The sequence below is a fragment of the Dreissena polymorpha genome, chromosome 7 (genome assembly GCF_020536995.1).
Source record: "Dreissena polymorpha isolate Duluth1 chromosome 7, UMN_Dpol_1.0, whole genome shotgun sequence".
Taxonomy (NCBI): domain Eukaryota; kingdom Metazoa; phylum Mollusca; class Bivalvia; order Myida; family Dreissenidae; genus Dreissena; species Dreissena polymorpha.
Genome location: NC_068361.1, coordinates 12,362,962 through 12,377,548, shown reverse-complemented (window position 1 = coordinate 12,377,548; position 14,587 = coordinate 12,362,962). Strand labels below are relative to the sequence as shown.

Below are 14,587 nucleotides of genomic sequence, written 5' to 3'. Positions count from 1 at the left end.
ATTTTCAACATCATCAACTGTTCAGTGAAAGTTTGAAGTTCCCACTTACATGCCTGGACAATTATGACCTTTGCTTCATCCACATTTTCTGTGAGCAAAAACTGAACAGCATGAAGAATCCCTGCAAATAATGTAAATATATCATACCAGTAAGTACTCAAATGGCCAAAACAAATTCTCGTATCATCATGAAATGCACTACACATGTTGGAAAAGAATAAATTAGTGATTTTTTTTTAAATCATTCTAAACATGCAAATCTTACATTTGTCTTAAACTTATTTGAGATTTTGTTTCTTTACAATTACACTCATTTGAAGTGGAAGTTATATCCTAATACATGGGAAAAATGAAATATTCAAAACCATAAACTATTATCAGTTATTGCCCAAAGAATATGGGTTTTTATGGCACAAAGCATAAAGACAACAAGAGCACCGCCTTGCGGGTGCAGACCGCTCATCTATTTTCTTTTTAAAGGTGAAGGGACTCTCATTTTCAATCACAAAGGAGGGAGGGGTGGAGTGACGAGCGGTGCATTGTGTGGGGGTGTGGACATTTATTACATTTTCTTCCAAAAATGCGAAAAAAAGGAAGAAACAAATCGGGGGGGGGGGGGGGGGGTGGGGGGGGGGGGGGGGGTGGGGGGGTTGGGGGGATGATTCTTGGGTGCGATGGTTGGACGGTATTTCAAACATAAAATAATAAAAATAAATATTTGTGTTTTTTAACCGTTTCATAAAAAAAAATGGGGGGGGGTGAGGTGGGGGGGTATAGTGTGAGGGTGTGGTGGTAATTTGTGAGATGATCTTAAAAAAAAAAAAAAAAAAAAAAAAAAAAAAAATAGGGGGGGGGGGGGGATTCGGGTTGGGGGAGGGGGGGTGGGGGGGGATTCTTGGGTGCGATGGTTGGACGGTATTTCAAACATAAAATAATCAAAATAAATAGTTTTGTTTTTTAACCGTTTAAAAAAAAAATTGGGGAGGGGGTGGGGTGGGGGTATAGTGTGAGGGTGTGGTGGTCATTTGTGAGATGATTTAAAAAAAAAAAAAAAAAAAAAAAATAGGGGGGGGGGGGGGGGGGGGGGGGGGTTGGGGGGGGGGGCACGGGCGATGGATGGGTGGAGTCTATTGTGGTATGTCAGATAAGAGTAGTTTTGTCAAAGTATCAATCAAATCTTATCATAAATAAAGAAGTTATGGCAATTTTAGAGAAATTTAATAATTTGACCTTTAGAGTCAAGGTCATTCAAAGGTCAAGGTAAAATTCAACTTGCCAGGTACAGTAACCTCATGATAGCATGAAAGTATTTGAAGTTTGAAAGCAATAGCCTTGATACTTAAGAAGTAAAGTGGATCGAAACACAAAATTTAACCATATATTCAAAGTTACTAAGTCAAAAAAGGGCGATAATTCCGTAAAAATGACATCCAGAGTTATGCAACTTGTCCTTTTACTGTACCCTTATGATAGTTTGCGAGTGTTCCAAGTATGATAGCAATATCTATGATACTTTAGGGGTAAAGTGGACCAAAACACAAAACTTAACCAAACTTTCAATTTTCTAAGTATAAAGGGCCCATAATTCCGTCCAAATGCCAGTCAGAGTTACATAACTTTGCCTGCACAGTCCCCTTACGGTAGTTAGTAAGTGTTGCAAGTATGAAAGCAATAGCTTTGATACTTAAGGAATAAAATGGACCTTAACACAAAACTTAACCAAAATTTTCAATTTTCTAAGTATAAAAAGGGCACATAATTCTGTCAAAATGCACGCCAGAGTTATCTAACTTTGCGTGCCCAGTTCCCTTATGATAGTAAGTAAGTGTACCAAGTTTGAATGCAATAGCATTGATACTTTCTGAAAAAAGTGGACCTAAACGCAAAACTTAACCAAAATTTTCAATTTTCTAAGTATAAAAAGGGCACATAATTCAGTCAAAATGCACGCCAGAGTTATCTAACTTTGCCTGCCCAGTCCCCTCATGATAGTTAGTAAGTGTACCAAGTTTGAATGCAATAGCATTGATACTTTCTGAGAAAAGTGGACCTAAACGCAAAACTTAACCGGACGCCGACGCCGACGCAGACGCCGACGCCGACGCCAAGGTGATGACAATAGCTCATAATTTTTTTTCAAAAAATAGATGAGCTAAAAATCATTTTGTGTGTAAATATATTTTACCAGTTGCATTATTTCAGTGAAAATTAATTATTGCAAGAAAAATTACCTACGTTATTTGGTTGAGTGTCACAAAAGAAAACTTTGGTTAGGGAATCGGACACACATGGCGATGGGGACTCAATGGTTGTTTTCACTTGATTTCCCACCTCGTAAACCAGATCATTATAAGCCTGTACAAGTGAAAAAGTAAAAATAATACACAGAAATAAGGGCAAACTGGTAAGAACGAAGACTATATCTAATTCATAACTTTTATCAGTGAATATGTTGAGTAACACCAATTTAATGAAACAAAAACAAAACACCGACACAAAATACATTGCTGATTTTTGTGCTCCTGGGACTTGATGAAACAACACAAGAGCAAAATAGACCATCACACACATCCAAATGGGGACAAAACACACATGATGAACAATATCACATTCTTAAGATAATAAGTGAATCAAATTAAATGCTACCACCTAAATTACTGCAGACTATTGGGCATATTGAAATAAATATACTGCAATGTAAACAAGGGCTGTTTGTAAAACATGCATGCCCCCCTATATGGGCTATAAGTTGTAGTAGCAGCCATTGTGTGAATACGTTTTTTGTCACTGTGAACGGTGGTGGTGGTGGTGGTGGTGGTGGTGGTGGTGGTGGTGGTGGTGGTGGTGGTGTAGTAGTAGTAGTAGTAGTAGTAGTAGTAGTAGTAGTAGTAGTAGTAGTAGTAGTAGAAGTAGTAGTAGTAGTAGTAGTAGTAATAGTAGTAGTAGTAGTAGTAGTAGTAGAAGTAGTAGTAGTAGTAGTAGTAGTAGTAGTAGTAGTAGTAGTAGTAGAAGTAGTAGTAGTAGTAGTAGTGGTAGTAGTAGTAGTAGTAGTAGTAGTAGTAGTAGTAGTAGTAAAAATAGTAGTAGTAGTGGCAGTAGTAGTAGAAGTAGTAATAGTAGACATGGTAGAATTGGTGGTGGTGGTGGTGGTGGAGTAGTAGTAGTAGTCAGGGGTTTTTTTTACTAAGAAAGTGAAGCCGATATTCGGCGTCTTCCCCTACCAGAATTTTTCCCCTTAAAATACAATTTCCCCACCAAAAATATCATTTTTCACCAAAATATAATATTTTCTCTCAAAGAAATGTTTATTTTTTTCTTGGGGCATTCGACAATTATCCAATTTGCACCATGTACAACGAATTCGCGCTCTCTCTCTCTCCAGACGAACACACAACATCTGGGAATCCCAGTTATTCTAAATATAGCTCTTAAATAACGTCATGTAAACTGGGCAACTAATCGTAATAATCATGTGACTATTTTACTGGATACCGGTCTTGCGCGAGAAGGGTGTTTCGTCAATTAATTACCGGAAACCAGTCGAATTTTCATCCGGGCTATAGTGTTTTATACAGGAAGGAAAAAGGGCGTGGTGCAAAATTTCAAAAAAGGGCACTTTAGCGCGCGACATCCATAAAAAGGGCATACATATATCTGTACAGTGACTTAATAACAAGCTTTGTTACACACAAACATTGTATGTATAGTTTTGAGATTTATTGTTGAATAATTAAACAAACAAAATCCAGAATGTATATTTTATTATGTGTTTTTTATTTTCATGTAGTAACAAAAAACAAGATTAAACACCTTAGGATATATATCTTATACAAACTATAGCTTTTCAAAGAAGTCTTAGAATACTGTTAAATGAGTTACCCTCTTAAACAATTATTTATATTTAAAACGTTACACACATTGCACAAACAAGTCCTTTATATGCATCTTAAATGGAGATTCACAAACACTAACACTTTGTTGAATAGTTAGAAAGTTCTGCGTAATGTCATTGTTTTCATGACCACGTGTTGTATTGTGTACATTTTATTTCGCAAAAAGTGTAACTAGGAACGGCGCCGTACTGTCTTTTGTTCATTGTCAATTAATTCAATACACGTTAATTGGTCTCCGATATAAACTTGTTTTGCTTACAAAGCAATTTGCATCAATTTCTAATTTACGTTTCGTCGAAAGTGGAATGCCAAAATCGGAAAGCGTACGTTGCGACATTCTAAACACGAATGATAAGTGGTACAAGTTCAATATTTTTGTAAAATTCATATCTGTTTGCCAATTAACATATTTTGACAAGTTACAAACGGGTCATAATGTTCTTAATTGAACCAATGGTGCGTGGCTACTACTGTTACAACAATTAACAACTTTTGGCCAAACAGGGTCCAAGACGGGGTATCAACTTCTTTGCCGACATTCACACGTTATTGTAATCAAAACATCGTGACAATAAACAAGCACGTGCTCCAATTAAGCGCGGTCTGCCTAACCGTGAACAGCAAACGTGTTAAGATTGCCGTCCGCTACAATTCATCAACACACATCTACTGTGAGCCTGCGCCAATTGTATTGGATAGGAGGCGGAGCGTTATTTTAATCGACAGCTTTAATATGAGCCTGCGCCAATTGTATTGGATAGGAGGCGGAGCGTTATTTTAATCGACAGCTTTAAAATGTCACGGGTTGCTATTTTCGGCGTATGGCCAATTTTCAGGAAGTACAGTGGACGTCATGGGGTTTTGTAATCGGCGTATGGAAACAATTATCGGGCGTAATATACGGCCGTACGCCGCTTAGTGCAAGCCCTGTTTTAAATTAATTTTTATTAACTTAAAACTGTTTTGCATTAAATTGAAATCAAATCAATATTTTACAGATACAACTGGTGTTGTTTTTTTTAAATATAATTGCGCGTAAAAATAAATGTTTTGATATAACTGAATTATGCATGAAATGCACAATTTCCACGTGAATAACATCGAGGTTTTCATCAAGTCTCCTATGTAACTGTGCACGATTGTATCTGGACCGATTGGTGTTACAAAGCCACTGAAATTATCGATTGATATTGACACATGGTTATTCACGCATGACGTATTCACAACCGCGCGAATCTTCGCTGATAAAAGTCGGCTTAGAAGCTTGATTAAGAGGCACGGCGGAAAACAGGGCGGCGGCTTTTGAAAAGGGCAGCGTGGCGCTGATTTGCTTTGAAAGGGGCAGCGAGGCGCTTCAAAAAAGCGGCGTGGCGCCGCGCCACGCTAAAACGGCCTGGATAAAACACTAGGCTATGTGCAAGCCGAGGTATAAACGTGAAAACAGAAAAAAATGTCTCACAATTAGCGTTCTTACACAAACAAAATAAAACATTCGAACTCGGAAGATACCGAACGCATCGAGGCATTTTTTTTAAGAAAGAATCATCGAAAACCGTTATAACCCAGCAGGATTCCGAGGTAATCAACATCGAACATTGTGAAAGTGAAAGTAGACAATCGGCAGCTGCCGCTCCTTTCCCTTCCAATACTGTAGCAGATCAAGATCGTCAACCCATTCATCATGAAATTGAAATCACAAAATTGACATCGTCCCCCGGCCCCAGTACAAAAATATAGTTGAAAACATTTCCCATTATTAAATCTACACCTGCAACTTTATTAAGGACTTTGACTTTAATACCTGTTAAATGTGTTTAAGAACAAAAAGGACAGAGACAAGTCTCTTTTGATGAGTTATAGACATTGAAATGAACAGTTTTTATTTTTTCCCCTAATATCTCTCTTTCGCACTCTTTTTTCCCCTTTCACCCAGCGTCCAGCGTCCCCTTTCTCTAAAAAAAACCCCTGGTAGTAGTAGTAGTAGTAGTAGTAGTAGTAGAAGTAGTAGTAGTAGTAGTAGTAGTAGTAGTAGTAGTAGTAGTAGTAGTAGTAGAAGTAGTAGTAGTAGTAGTAGTAGTAGTAGTAGTAGTAGTAGTAGTAGTAGTAGTAGTAGTAGTAGTAGCAGTAGCAGTAGCAGCAGCAGTAGCAGCATTACAACAGGCTTCATGAAAAGTCCCAAACAGTGCCTGTCAACCGGACAGGCTGATGGAAAAGTAAGCCTGTCCGGACAAAAATTCACCTGACCGAACAGCGTGAGTTCCGAACAGCGTGAGTTTATAATTGAAGAATTAAGTAAAGTTTAACTCATATTTATTGCAATGTGCAGCCTGTGTATAAGTATTGGACAACTTTAAGTAATTGATTTTGGAACATATAACATCAATTCATTATGTGTTCTTATGCAAATGTAACACACTGTAATTTTAAAATATGGGATTCATTCAATATAATATGTAATTATGTAGTCAACTTGTACAAAATATGCTCTTATATATTCTCCGTACAATATCAATCTTTTACAAAACTATCTGTTTTATATTATCAAAAATAAAATGATAATGGCATTATGCGATATTACACTGATATAAGCACATTTCCGTGTTATTTCATGCGTTCCGACGATACATAAAGCAAAACATTGCTTATATATGATGATGACAACTTCAAATTTGACAATTTCAATCATTTGTATAATCATTTTTTTCATGTGTAGTTTTTTTGTTACAACCTTTGTAATTGGATAGATGGTAATATGTCGGAACAATGAAATTGACGTTTACGAAAAACAACAACAAAGGGAGAGTACTCTTAAGAACTAGTAACGCTTTGGTGTTCTTAATGACAATTAGGCTCGAAATTAACGAAAAGAGTGATTCCGATTGGGTTAAATCGTTCTTTTGGCAAGTATAAGACTTTTCGGTATTTAGTCATATTTTGTTTGGCTTGTCACAAGGACCGGCAATATTAGAAACTTCGCCGGACCGTAAAGACTTTTGCCGGACAAGACCGGCGGTCCGGCCTTTTCAGGAAGCCTGTACAATACCAATACTTAAGAATGATCAAATGGGAAAAGGTAACCTAGCACTGGCAGTACATGTAAATATGGGGCTCATTTACAGGTCAGATTTGGAATCTCTGCTGTAAAATGAGATGTTGAATGAAATAAAGGGAGGCAAATCTGTAATAAAAAGAACATGCATAAACCGTAGTGTTTCCCTTGTTTGAACCATGCTAAATCCTTATAATGCCTATTTCCAGTAACTGTGACCTTCACCTGTGACCTTGACCTAGTGACCTCAAAATCAATAGGGGTCATCTGCGAGTCATGATCAATGTACCTATGAACTTTCATGATCCTAGCCCCAAGCGTTCTTGAGTTATCATCCGGAAACCACCTGGTGGACGGACCGACCGACCTACCGACCGACCGACCGACATGAGCAAAGCAATATACCCCCTCTTCTTCGAAGGGGGGCATAAAAATACACATATTCCTTGTGACCTCCTTGTGATAGCGAATACACATGCTGAGTTTCAAGTGAGAAATTGACATGTGTTGGTATGATTTTTAGTAGGAAATGGGGAATAATTGGGACATGCAATGACATCTCATTAACAACAGGTAGAAAATTACATGTTCACTTCCCATTTTCTGTAAAATGTCATACTCCATATATATCACTCAATGTGTATTAATGTGGAATTTAATTCCCTTTGGATAATGCAGTATCAAATAGCGTCAGAACATACAATGGCTGGAATATATAGCACTACAAAGCTTGCGTCTTCTATGACTCAAAATAAAATCTAACAACAAATAAGTAGACAATTCATTTTTTATTTGACTATTTCCAAATTGAAAAACAAGACATGAGTCCATAGGCCACAAATGCCCCCACATTCCACTTTTGTCACAAAATTCCTAATGACCTTGTCACAGTGACCTTGAACTTTGACCTAGTGATCTCAAACCATGTTTGATTGTAAATCTCAATGAGATGCATGCACATGTGAAGTTTAAAGAACATGGGCCCAAGAGTTTTCATTTTATGAGCATGGTTAAAGTTTTGGGAAAGACACACACATACAATGACAGACAGACAGGCCAAAATCAATATACCCTCTGATCATTTGATCTGGGGGGCATAAAAATAAACTTCTGCCATCTTGTTACTGGAAATGAGAATCTCTATACTACTTACCTGATCAGAGGGGGGCGAGTTCTGCAGCTGTTTTCCCTTGTCTCTCTCCTTGAGTGTGGGTGTTCTAGCCTCCCCGTTGTGCTCTGCCTGGCCCTGGGGTGATTGCCTCACCTGACCCATTGCTGGCAGCCCTTGACCTATGAACCCGTTCTGCTGTAAGTGTAGGTGACCAGGGGTACAGACTGCTGGCCCAGACTGATGGGCACTGGCTAGTTGCCCATTTCTCAGTAACTGAGGTGCAGACTGGTTCTGTTGGTTTAGATTGTCCTCAGGCTTCCTGATAGTGGCCTTTCCTTTGCTGGCTGACTGACTCTGGTCTTGCTGTGCTGCAGCTTTCTGCAGGCTTCCATCAATGCCCTGTAATGGAGCCTTGCTGGGAGCTGCTTGGTTGTTTCGGTTCACCACTGGCTCTGTCCTCAAGGATGCACTTCCAGTCTCCTTAGAGTTGTTTATCTGCACTGTTGGCTTTGCATTGAAGGCATTTTTCGCGTTCCCGTGGTTTAAGCTGTTCTGTTGACCGTTGATATCTGCTGGTTTCTTTGCTCCATCCTTCTGGCCCCCTGCTGCTACAGGTGGCAGTCGCTGCTGCTGATGCTGGGACTGCTTGTTCTGCTGCCGTAATTTTGCTTGCTGTTGTTGTTGCTGCTGCTGTTGTTGGTTCTTCAGTTCTTGCTTAACCTTGAGCTGTATCAACTGTTGGGTTTGTTTCTTCAGCAGTTCTTGCTGCTGTATTGCCATATGATTGTTGGAAGAAGTGACCTCTGCCGCTTCCGATACTGCTGGCCTCATATTACCATTACCCACATAGGTTGAGGGGTTCACTGGCTGGCGGTTCTTGTTATGCTTGGCAGTGAGAATGAGTCTATTATCAATACTTGGTGGAGTGGTATTAGCCTTGCCTCCTGTGTTAGCAGGGCGGGGGGCACGAGAGGACGCAGACATGCACACAGCTGTGATTGAGACACTCTCGCTGGTTGTAGACAGACCACTGACTACAAGTTTACTGAGGTTACCGCTCAAGGAGTGTGGATGGTGAGATGACTGGGTGACTGTGGAGACAGACAGCGTGCTGGAGGTGGACTCTTTTTCAACCGTGAAGTCCACTTGAAGTGGCGACTGATCATCTTTGTGTTTGCCTCTCGTCTGTACCTGCTGATAAAATGAAATGAACCGGGCTCTGTGAAAAGGGGTTTAATGCATGTGCGTTAAGTTTCGTCCCAGATAAGCCTGTGCAGTCAGCACAGGTTTATCAGGGACGACACTCTCCGCCTTAACTGGATTTTAACTAAGAAGACTTTCGGCAAATAAAATATACCATACAAGCGGAAAGTGTCGTCCCTGATTAGCCTGTGCGGACTGCACAGGCTAATCTGGGACAACACTTTACACAAATGCATTAAACCCCCTTTTAACAGAGCACAGTCCAAATACATCTTGAATATTGAGTTTATAAATATTCAGTTAAGCTTAGGAATTGCTCAAGTTAGTTTTCATCCAAGAATGACAAAATGAAAGTTTTTGACAACTCTGGTAACTTCTTCATAAGTAAGCATAGAATTTACCAAAAGAGAATTTCATAACGATGAAATTTTGCACATTTTGAAAAACAATGTTTTTTAGCTGATCAAATACGCTGCTGTTCAAAATTTATGGCACTTTCATTCTCGGATGTTCGAGGTACCGAAAGGGTCTAAAGGTTTTGCATCGGTCATCACAGGCCAATTATTGGTCAAGCCATTTTTAAAATCAGCATGTGAATAAATAGTAAAATATCTGACAAATACTAAATGTTTAACAGTTGTTAAACTGTAAGATGATCTTATTTATATAATTTACTTCTGACATATAGGAAAGTCCTGAATTACTTTTCCCTCATGTGTAATTTCCTTTGTTTCATAACTCAAACTTTTTGGTATTTGTTTAACACACCAATGAAATCATTAGTTATTTCACAGAATCTGCAAGCACATTACTGTTACATACCCTAGACACTCTCCTACCTTATTTTTCTCCATACTGGTGTCAGCCTGCCTGGCCCCATCTTGACCTTCTGACCCTTCCTGCGGGGTCCCAGGACCAGCAGAGGGAGGGGAAGGACTATTACTAGAGGACTTGCTGCCCATGTCAGAGCCCTGCTTCCTGGTAGCTGCCTCCTTCTGCCTCTCTGCCTCCTCCACCAGTCGCCGCTCTTCCTCCATTTGTCTCAGTTGTACCTCTCTCTGTTTCTCATCCTTTAGTCTGTCAGCTTCCTGCCTCGCTTCTTGTCTCACTTTCTCTTCAGCCTGCAATACACACAATCATGGAATACCACAATCTACATGTATCTCAAAAAGAAGTGTTTGTCTAAAGTCTAATGTAAAAATTTCTTTTTTTCAAATGCAAATGAAATTAATTATTGAAACATTCTAAATTTAAGCAACAGCACTATTTTAATTCTGTTTTCACAATCCATTAAATAAAAATCACCATATACTTTCATAACTTAAATCAAAGAATTCTATTGCTTATGTGATAAACTAAAGTTATAAAGACTTTCTCACATAAAAATGCTGTCAACATTCTCCTTCAACTGTCATTCTATACTTATCATAAATAAATTATAAGTCTGTAAATATAAACTGTATTTCAGCTAGATTGCATCAAAGACCTAAGGCTGACAAGAGTTAATTTCCTGTAAAGAACCAGTAATTTGGATGTGTTTAAAAAATATTCAAAACATATCCTGGTTGGAAAGAGAACCAATAATCTCCCTATCAAACAAGAGCTGTGTTTGTGAAACACAATGCCCCCTACTGCGCTTGCTTTGAAGCTACACGGCAGCTGTTTTAGAAAAAAATGGCCTTTGACCTTGCAGAATGACCTTGACCTTTCACCACTAAAAATGTGCAGCTCCATGAGATACATATGCATGCCAAATATCAAGTTGCTATCTTCAATATTGCAAGTTATAACCAAGGTTCAAGTTTTGGGACAGACAGACAGATACACACATACAATGACAGACAGACAGACAGGCCAAAAACAATAAACCTGAGATCATTTGATCCGAGAGCATCATAACACACAACCAAATGGGGACAAGGGCAAAAATGGGGACAATATCAAACATATCAGACACTCAGTACAGTTTTCCTATCATAATGTCAGATTATAATACCAACATATTGTTCTGTGAATCCAACTTCTCAGACTATTTCCATCTTTGTAGACTACGTCTTCATCAGCCTGCACAAGGGCGCAAGTACAAAAGTGAAAATAACACACACCCGAATGAGGACACATGGCAAAAATAAAGACAATCTCACACGCATTACAAATCATTAAATGAGATAAGTATACATCAGCTGCCAGTGCAATATATGCTGACACAATATATAATGTTAGGATAATATGTTTAGCAAAAACCGAATGTGTCTTCTGTGACATGTAATGACTTCCCATTAACAATAGGTAGACAGTTAAGTGTTCATTTAACATTTTCTGTAAAATATCATTCTCTGCTGATATCACTTAATGTGTATAAATGTAGAACTTACTTCAACTTCAGTTTGGCACTGTTCCACAGGTCTGACGTCTTTTCTGAATATATGGCTCATGTCTTCATTAGCCTGTACACGTACAAAAATGAAAATAGCACCCACCCAAATTGGGACAAAGGATAATGTCACACATATCAGACACTCAGAACATTTTTATCATAATGTCAAATGATAATACTGAAGCCGACAACAACTGTTACCGCAGTATTAAACCAATCACTGACAAACATACTACAGTAACAAATACCGTCAGAACATATATTGACGGAAATATATAGCACTACAAATTATGCGTCTTCTATGACTCAAAATAAAATCTTGCAACAAATAAGTAGATTTATGAATTGTGTATTTGACTATTTCCAAATTGAAACTAGCACACAACTGAATGAGGACAAAGGCACAAATGGGGACAATATCACACATATCAGACACTCATTACAGTTTTCCTATCATAATGTCAGATTATAATACCAAATAACTTACCAACATATCGTTCTGTGAATCCAACTTCTCAGACTATTTCCATCTTTGTAGACTACATCTTCATCAGCCTGCACAAGGGCGCAAGTACAAAAGTGAAAATAACACACACCTGAATGAGGACACATAGCACAAATGGGGACAATATCACACATATCAGACACTCGGTGTAGTTTTCCTATCATAACGTCAGATTAGAATACCCAAGTGCTTATTGACATATCGTTCTGTGAATCCACAGTTCTCAGACTACATGTATTTCCATCTTTGTAGACTACATCTTCATCAGCCTGCACAAGGGCGCAAGTACAAAAGTGAAAATAACACACACCCGAATGAGGACACATAGCACAAATGAAGACAATCTCACACACATAACAAATCATACAATGAGATGAGTATACATCAGCTGCCAGTGCAACATATGCTGACACAATATATAGGATCTGGCACGAGTTGTCATATCATACCATATTATTAAACCAGTTCAGGATTTTGTTAGTAAGCAAGCCTTTGGCAGGCTTACTAACCAATTTCCTAGACGAGTTTAATAAAATATGGTATGAAATGAAAACGAGTGTGAGATCTTTTTTATCACACGCTTTTAAATGAGCAAATTAAATAAATATTTAAGCAAACATAATAATAAATCCCGAATGTTGTTAACATTTTGTGACGTCACTTGACGTTGCAACGTCATTTCAGCAAAATAACAAAATGCGATTGGTAAATAAACGAAAACTAAGCCAAGGAAAACGCTTAAAAATGTTGTATTACACATGTGTAATAAAAAAAATATGTAATGGTCATATTATATGAGAAACAGGGTATGGCAGTTGATAAATAATGTTAGGATAATATGTTTAGCGATAACCTAAATGTGTCTTCTGTGACAAGTAATGACATCCCATTAACAGTAGGTAGACAGTTAAGTGTTAACCTTTTCTGTAAAATATCATACTCTGCTGATAACACTAAATGTGTATTAATGTGGAACTTACTTCAACTTCGGCTTGGCACTGTTCCACAGGCCTGTCTTCTTTTCTGAATTTGTGGCTCATATCTTCCTCATCCTGTGCAAGTACAAAAGTGAAAATAGCACAAGCCCGAATTGTGACAAAGGACACAAATGAGGATAATGTCACACATATCAGACAGTCACACTCAGAACATTTTTATCATAATGTCAAATGATAATACTGAAGCCAACAACAACTGTTACCGCAGTATTAAACCACTGACGAACATACTGCAGTTACCAATAGCGTCAAAACATATATTGGCTGAAATATATAGCACTAAAAATTATGGGTCTTCTGTGACTCAAAATAAAACCTTACAACGAATATATAGATTATTTATGGTGTATTTGACTATTTCCAAATTGAAATTAGCAAACAACTGAATGAAGACAAGGGCACAAATGGGGACAATATCACACATATCAGACACTCGGTGTAGTTTTCCTATCATAACGTCAGATTAGAATACCCAAGTGCTTATTGACGTATCGTTCTGTGAATCCACAGTTCTCAGACTACATGTATTTCCATCTTTGTAGACTACATCTTCATCAGCCTGCACAAGGGCGCAAGTACAAAAGTGAAAATAACACACATCCGAATGGGGACACATGGCACGAATGAAGACAATCTCACACGCATTACAAATCATTAAATGAGATGGGTATACTTCAGCTGCCAGTGCAACATATGCTGACGCAATATATAATGTTAGGATAATATGTTTAGCAAAAACCGAATGTGTCTTCTGTGACATGTTATAACATCTTATTACCAGTAGGTAAACAGGTAAGTTTTCATTTCACATTTTCTGTAAAATATAATACTCTACTGATATCACTGAAAGTGTATTAATGTGGAACTTACTTCAACTTCGGCTTGGGACTGTTCCACAAGTCTGGCGTCATTTTCTAATTCGTGGATCATGTCTTGATCAGCCTGTACAAGTACAAAAGTGAAAATAACACACAGCTAAGTGAGGACAAAGGACACAATTGAGGACAATGTTTCACATATCAGAAAGTCGAGTACATTTTCCTATCATAATTTCATATTGGAATTCTCAAGAACTTACCAAGGTATCTTTTTCGTGAATCCACAGTTCTCAGAATATTTCCATCTTCGTAGACTTCATCTTCATCAGCCTTCACAAGGGCACAAGAACAAAACTTAAAATAACACACACCAAATGGGGACAAGGGGCACGAATGAAGACAATTTTACACATATAACAAATCAGGTGCGTATATTTCTTGCTCTACATATGAGAATGGTATGTGTAGTATATGTGTCTATGATTTGTGATCACAACCAATAAGTAGAAAATTAAGCGTTTACTTCAGGTTTTGTTTTGTAAACTATCTCTCATCTCAGCTCACAAGGCCCAAATTACATTTACCAGAGTTGTATACTTGATGTCCCAATGCCAGCAACAAAGATATATATGA

The 14,587-nt window shown here is 38.1% G+C and overlaps 1 protein-coding gene and 1 long non-coding RNA gene across 2 annotated transcripts; both read right to left on the bottom strand.

The window, feature by feature from the left end:
- Positions 1 to 61: 61 nt before the first annotated feature.
- On the bottom strand, positions 62 to 11,258 carry LOC127838260 (protein kinase 4-like). Its single transcript, XM_052365886.1, has 4 exons — positions 11,253 to 11,258; positions 10,096 to 10,377; positions 8,096 to 9,244; positions 62 to 121 (listed from the first exon to the last, which is right to left on the bottom strand). The coding sequence occupies exons 1-4, from the start codon at positions 11,256 to 11,258 to the stop codon at positions 62 to 64; spliced, it is 1,497 nt and encodes a 498-aa protein (XP_052221846.1).
- Positions 11,259 to 11,644: 386 nt separating this feature from the next.
- Positions 11,645 to 14,079, bottom strand: LOC127839447 (uncharacterized). The gene is made up of 4 exons (XR_008030355.1): positions 14,007 to 14,079; positions 13,119 to 13,190; positions 12,121 to 12,188; positions 11,645 to 11,703 (listed from the first exon to the last, which is right to left on the bottom strand). It is a non-coding gene; the product is annotated as an uncharacterized LOC127839447 (long non-coding RNA).
- Between the last annotated feature and the right edge of the window lie 508 nt (positions 14,080 to 14,587).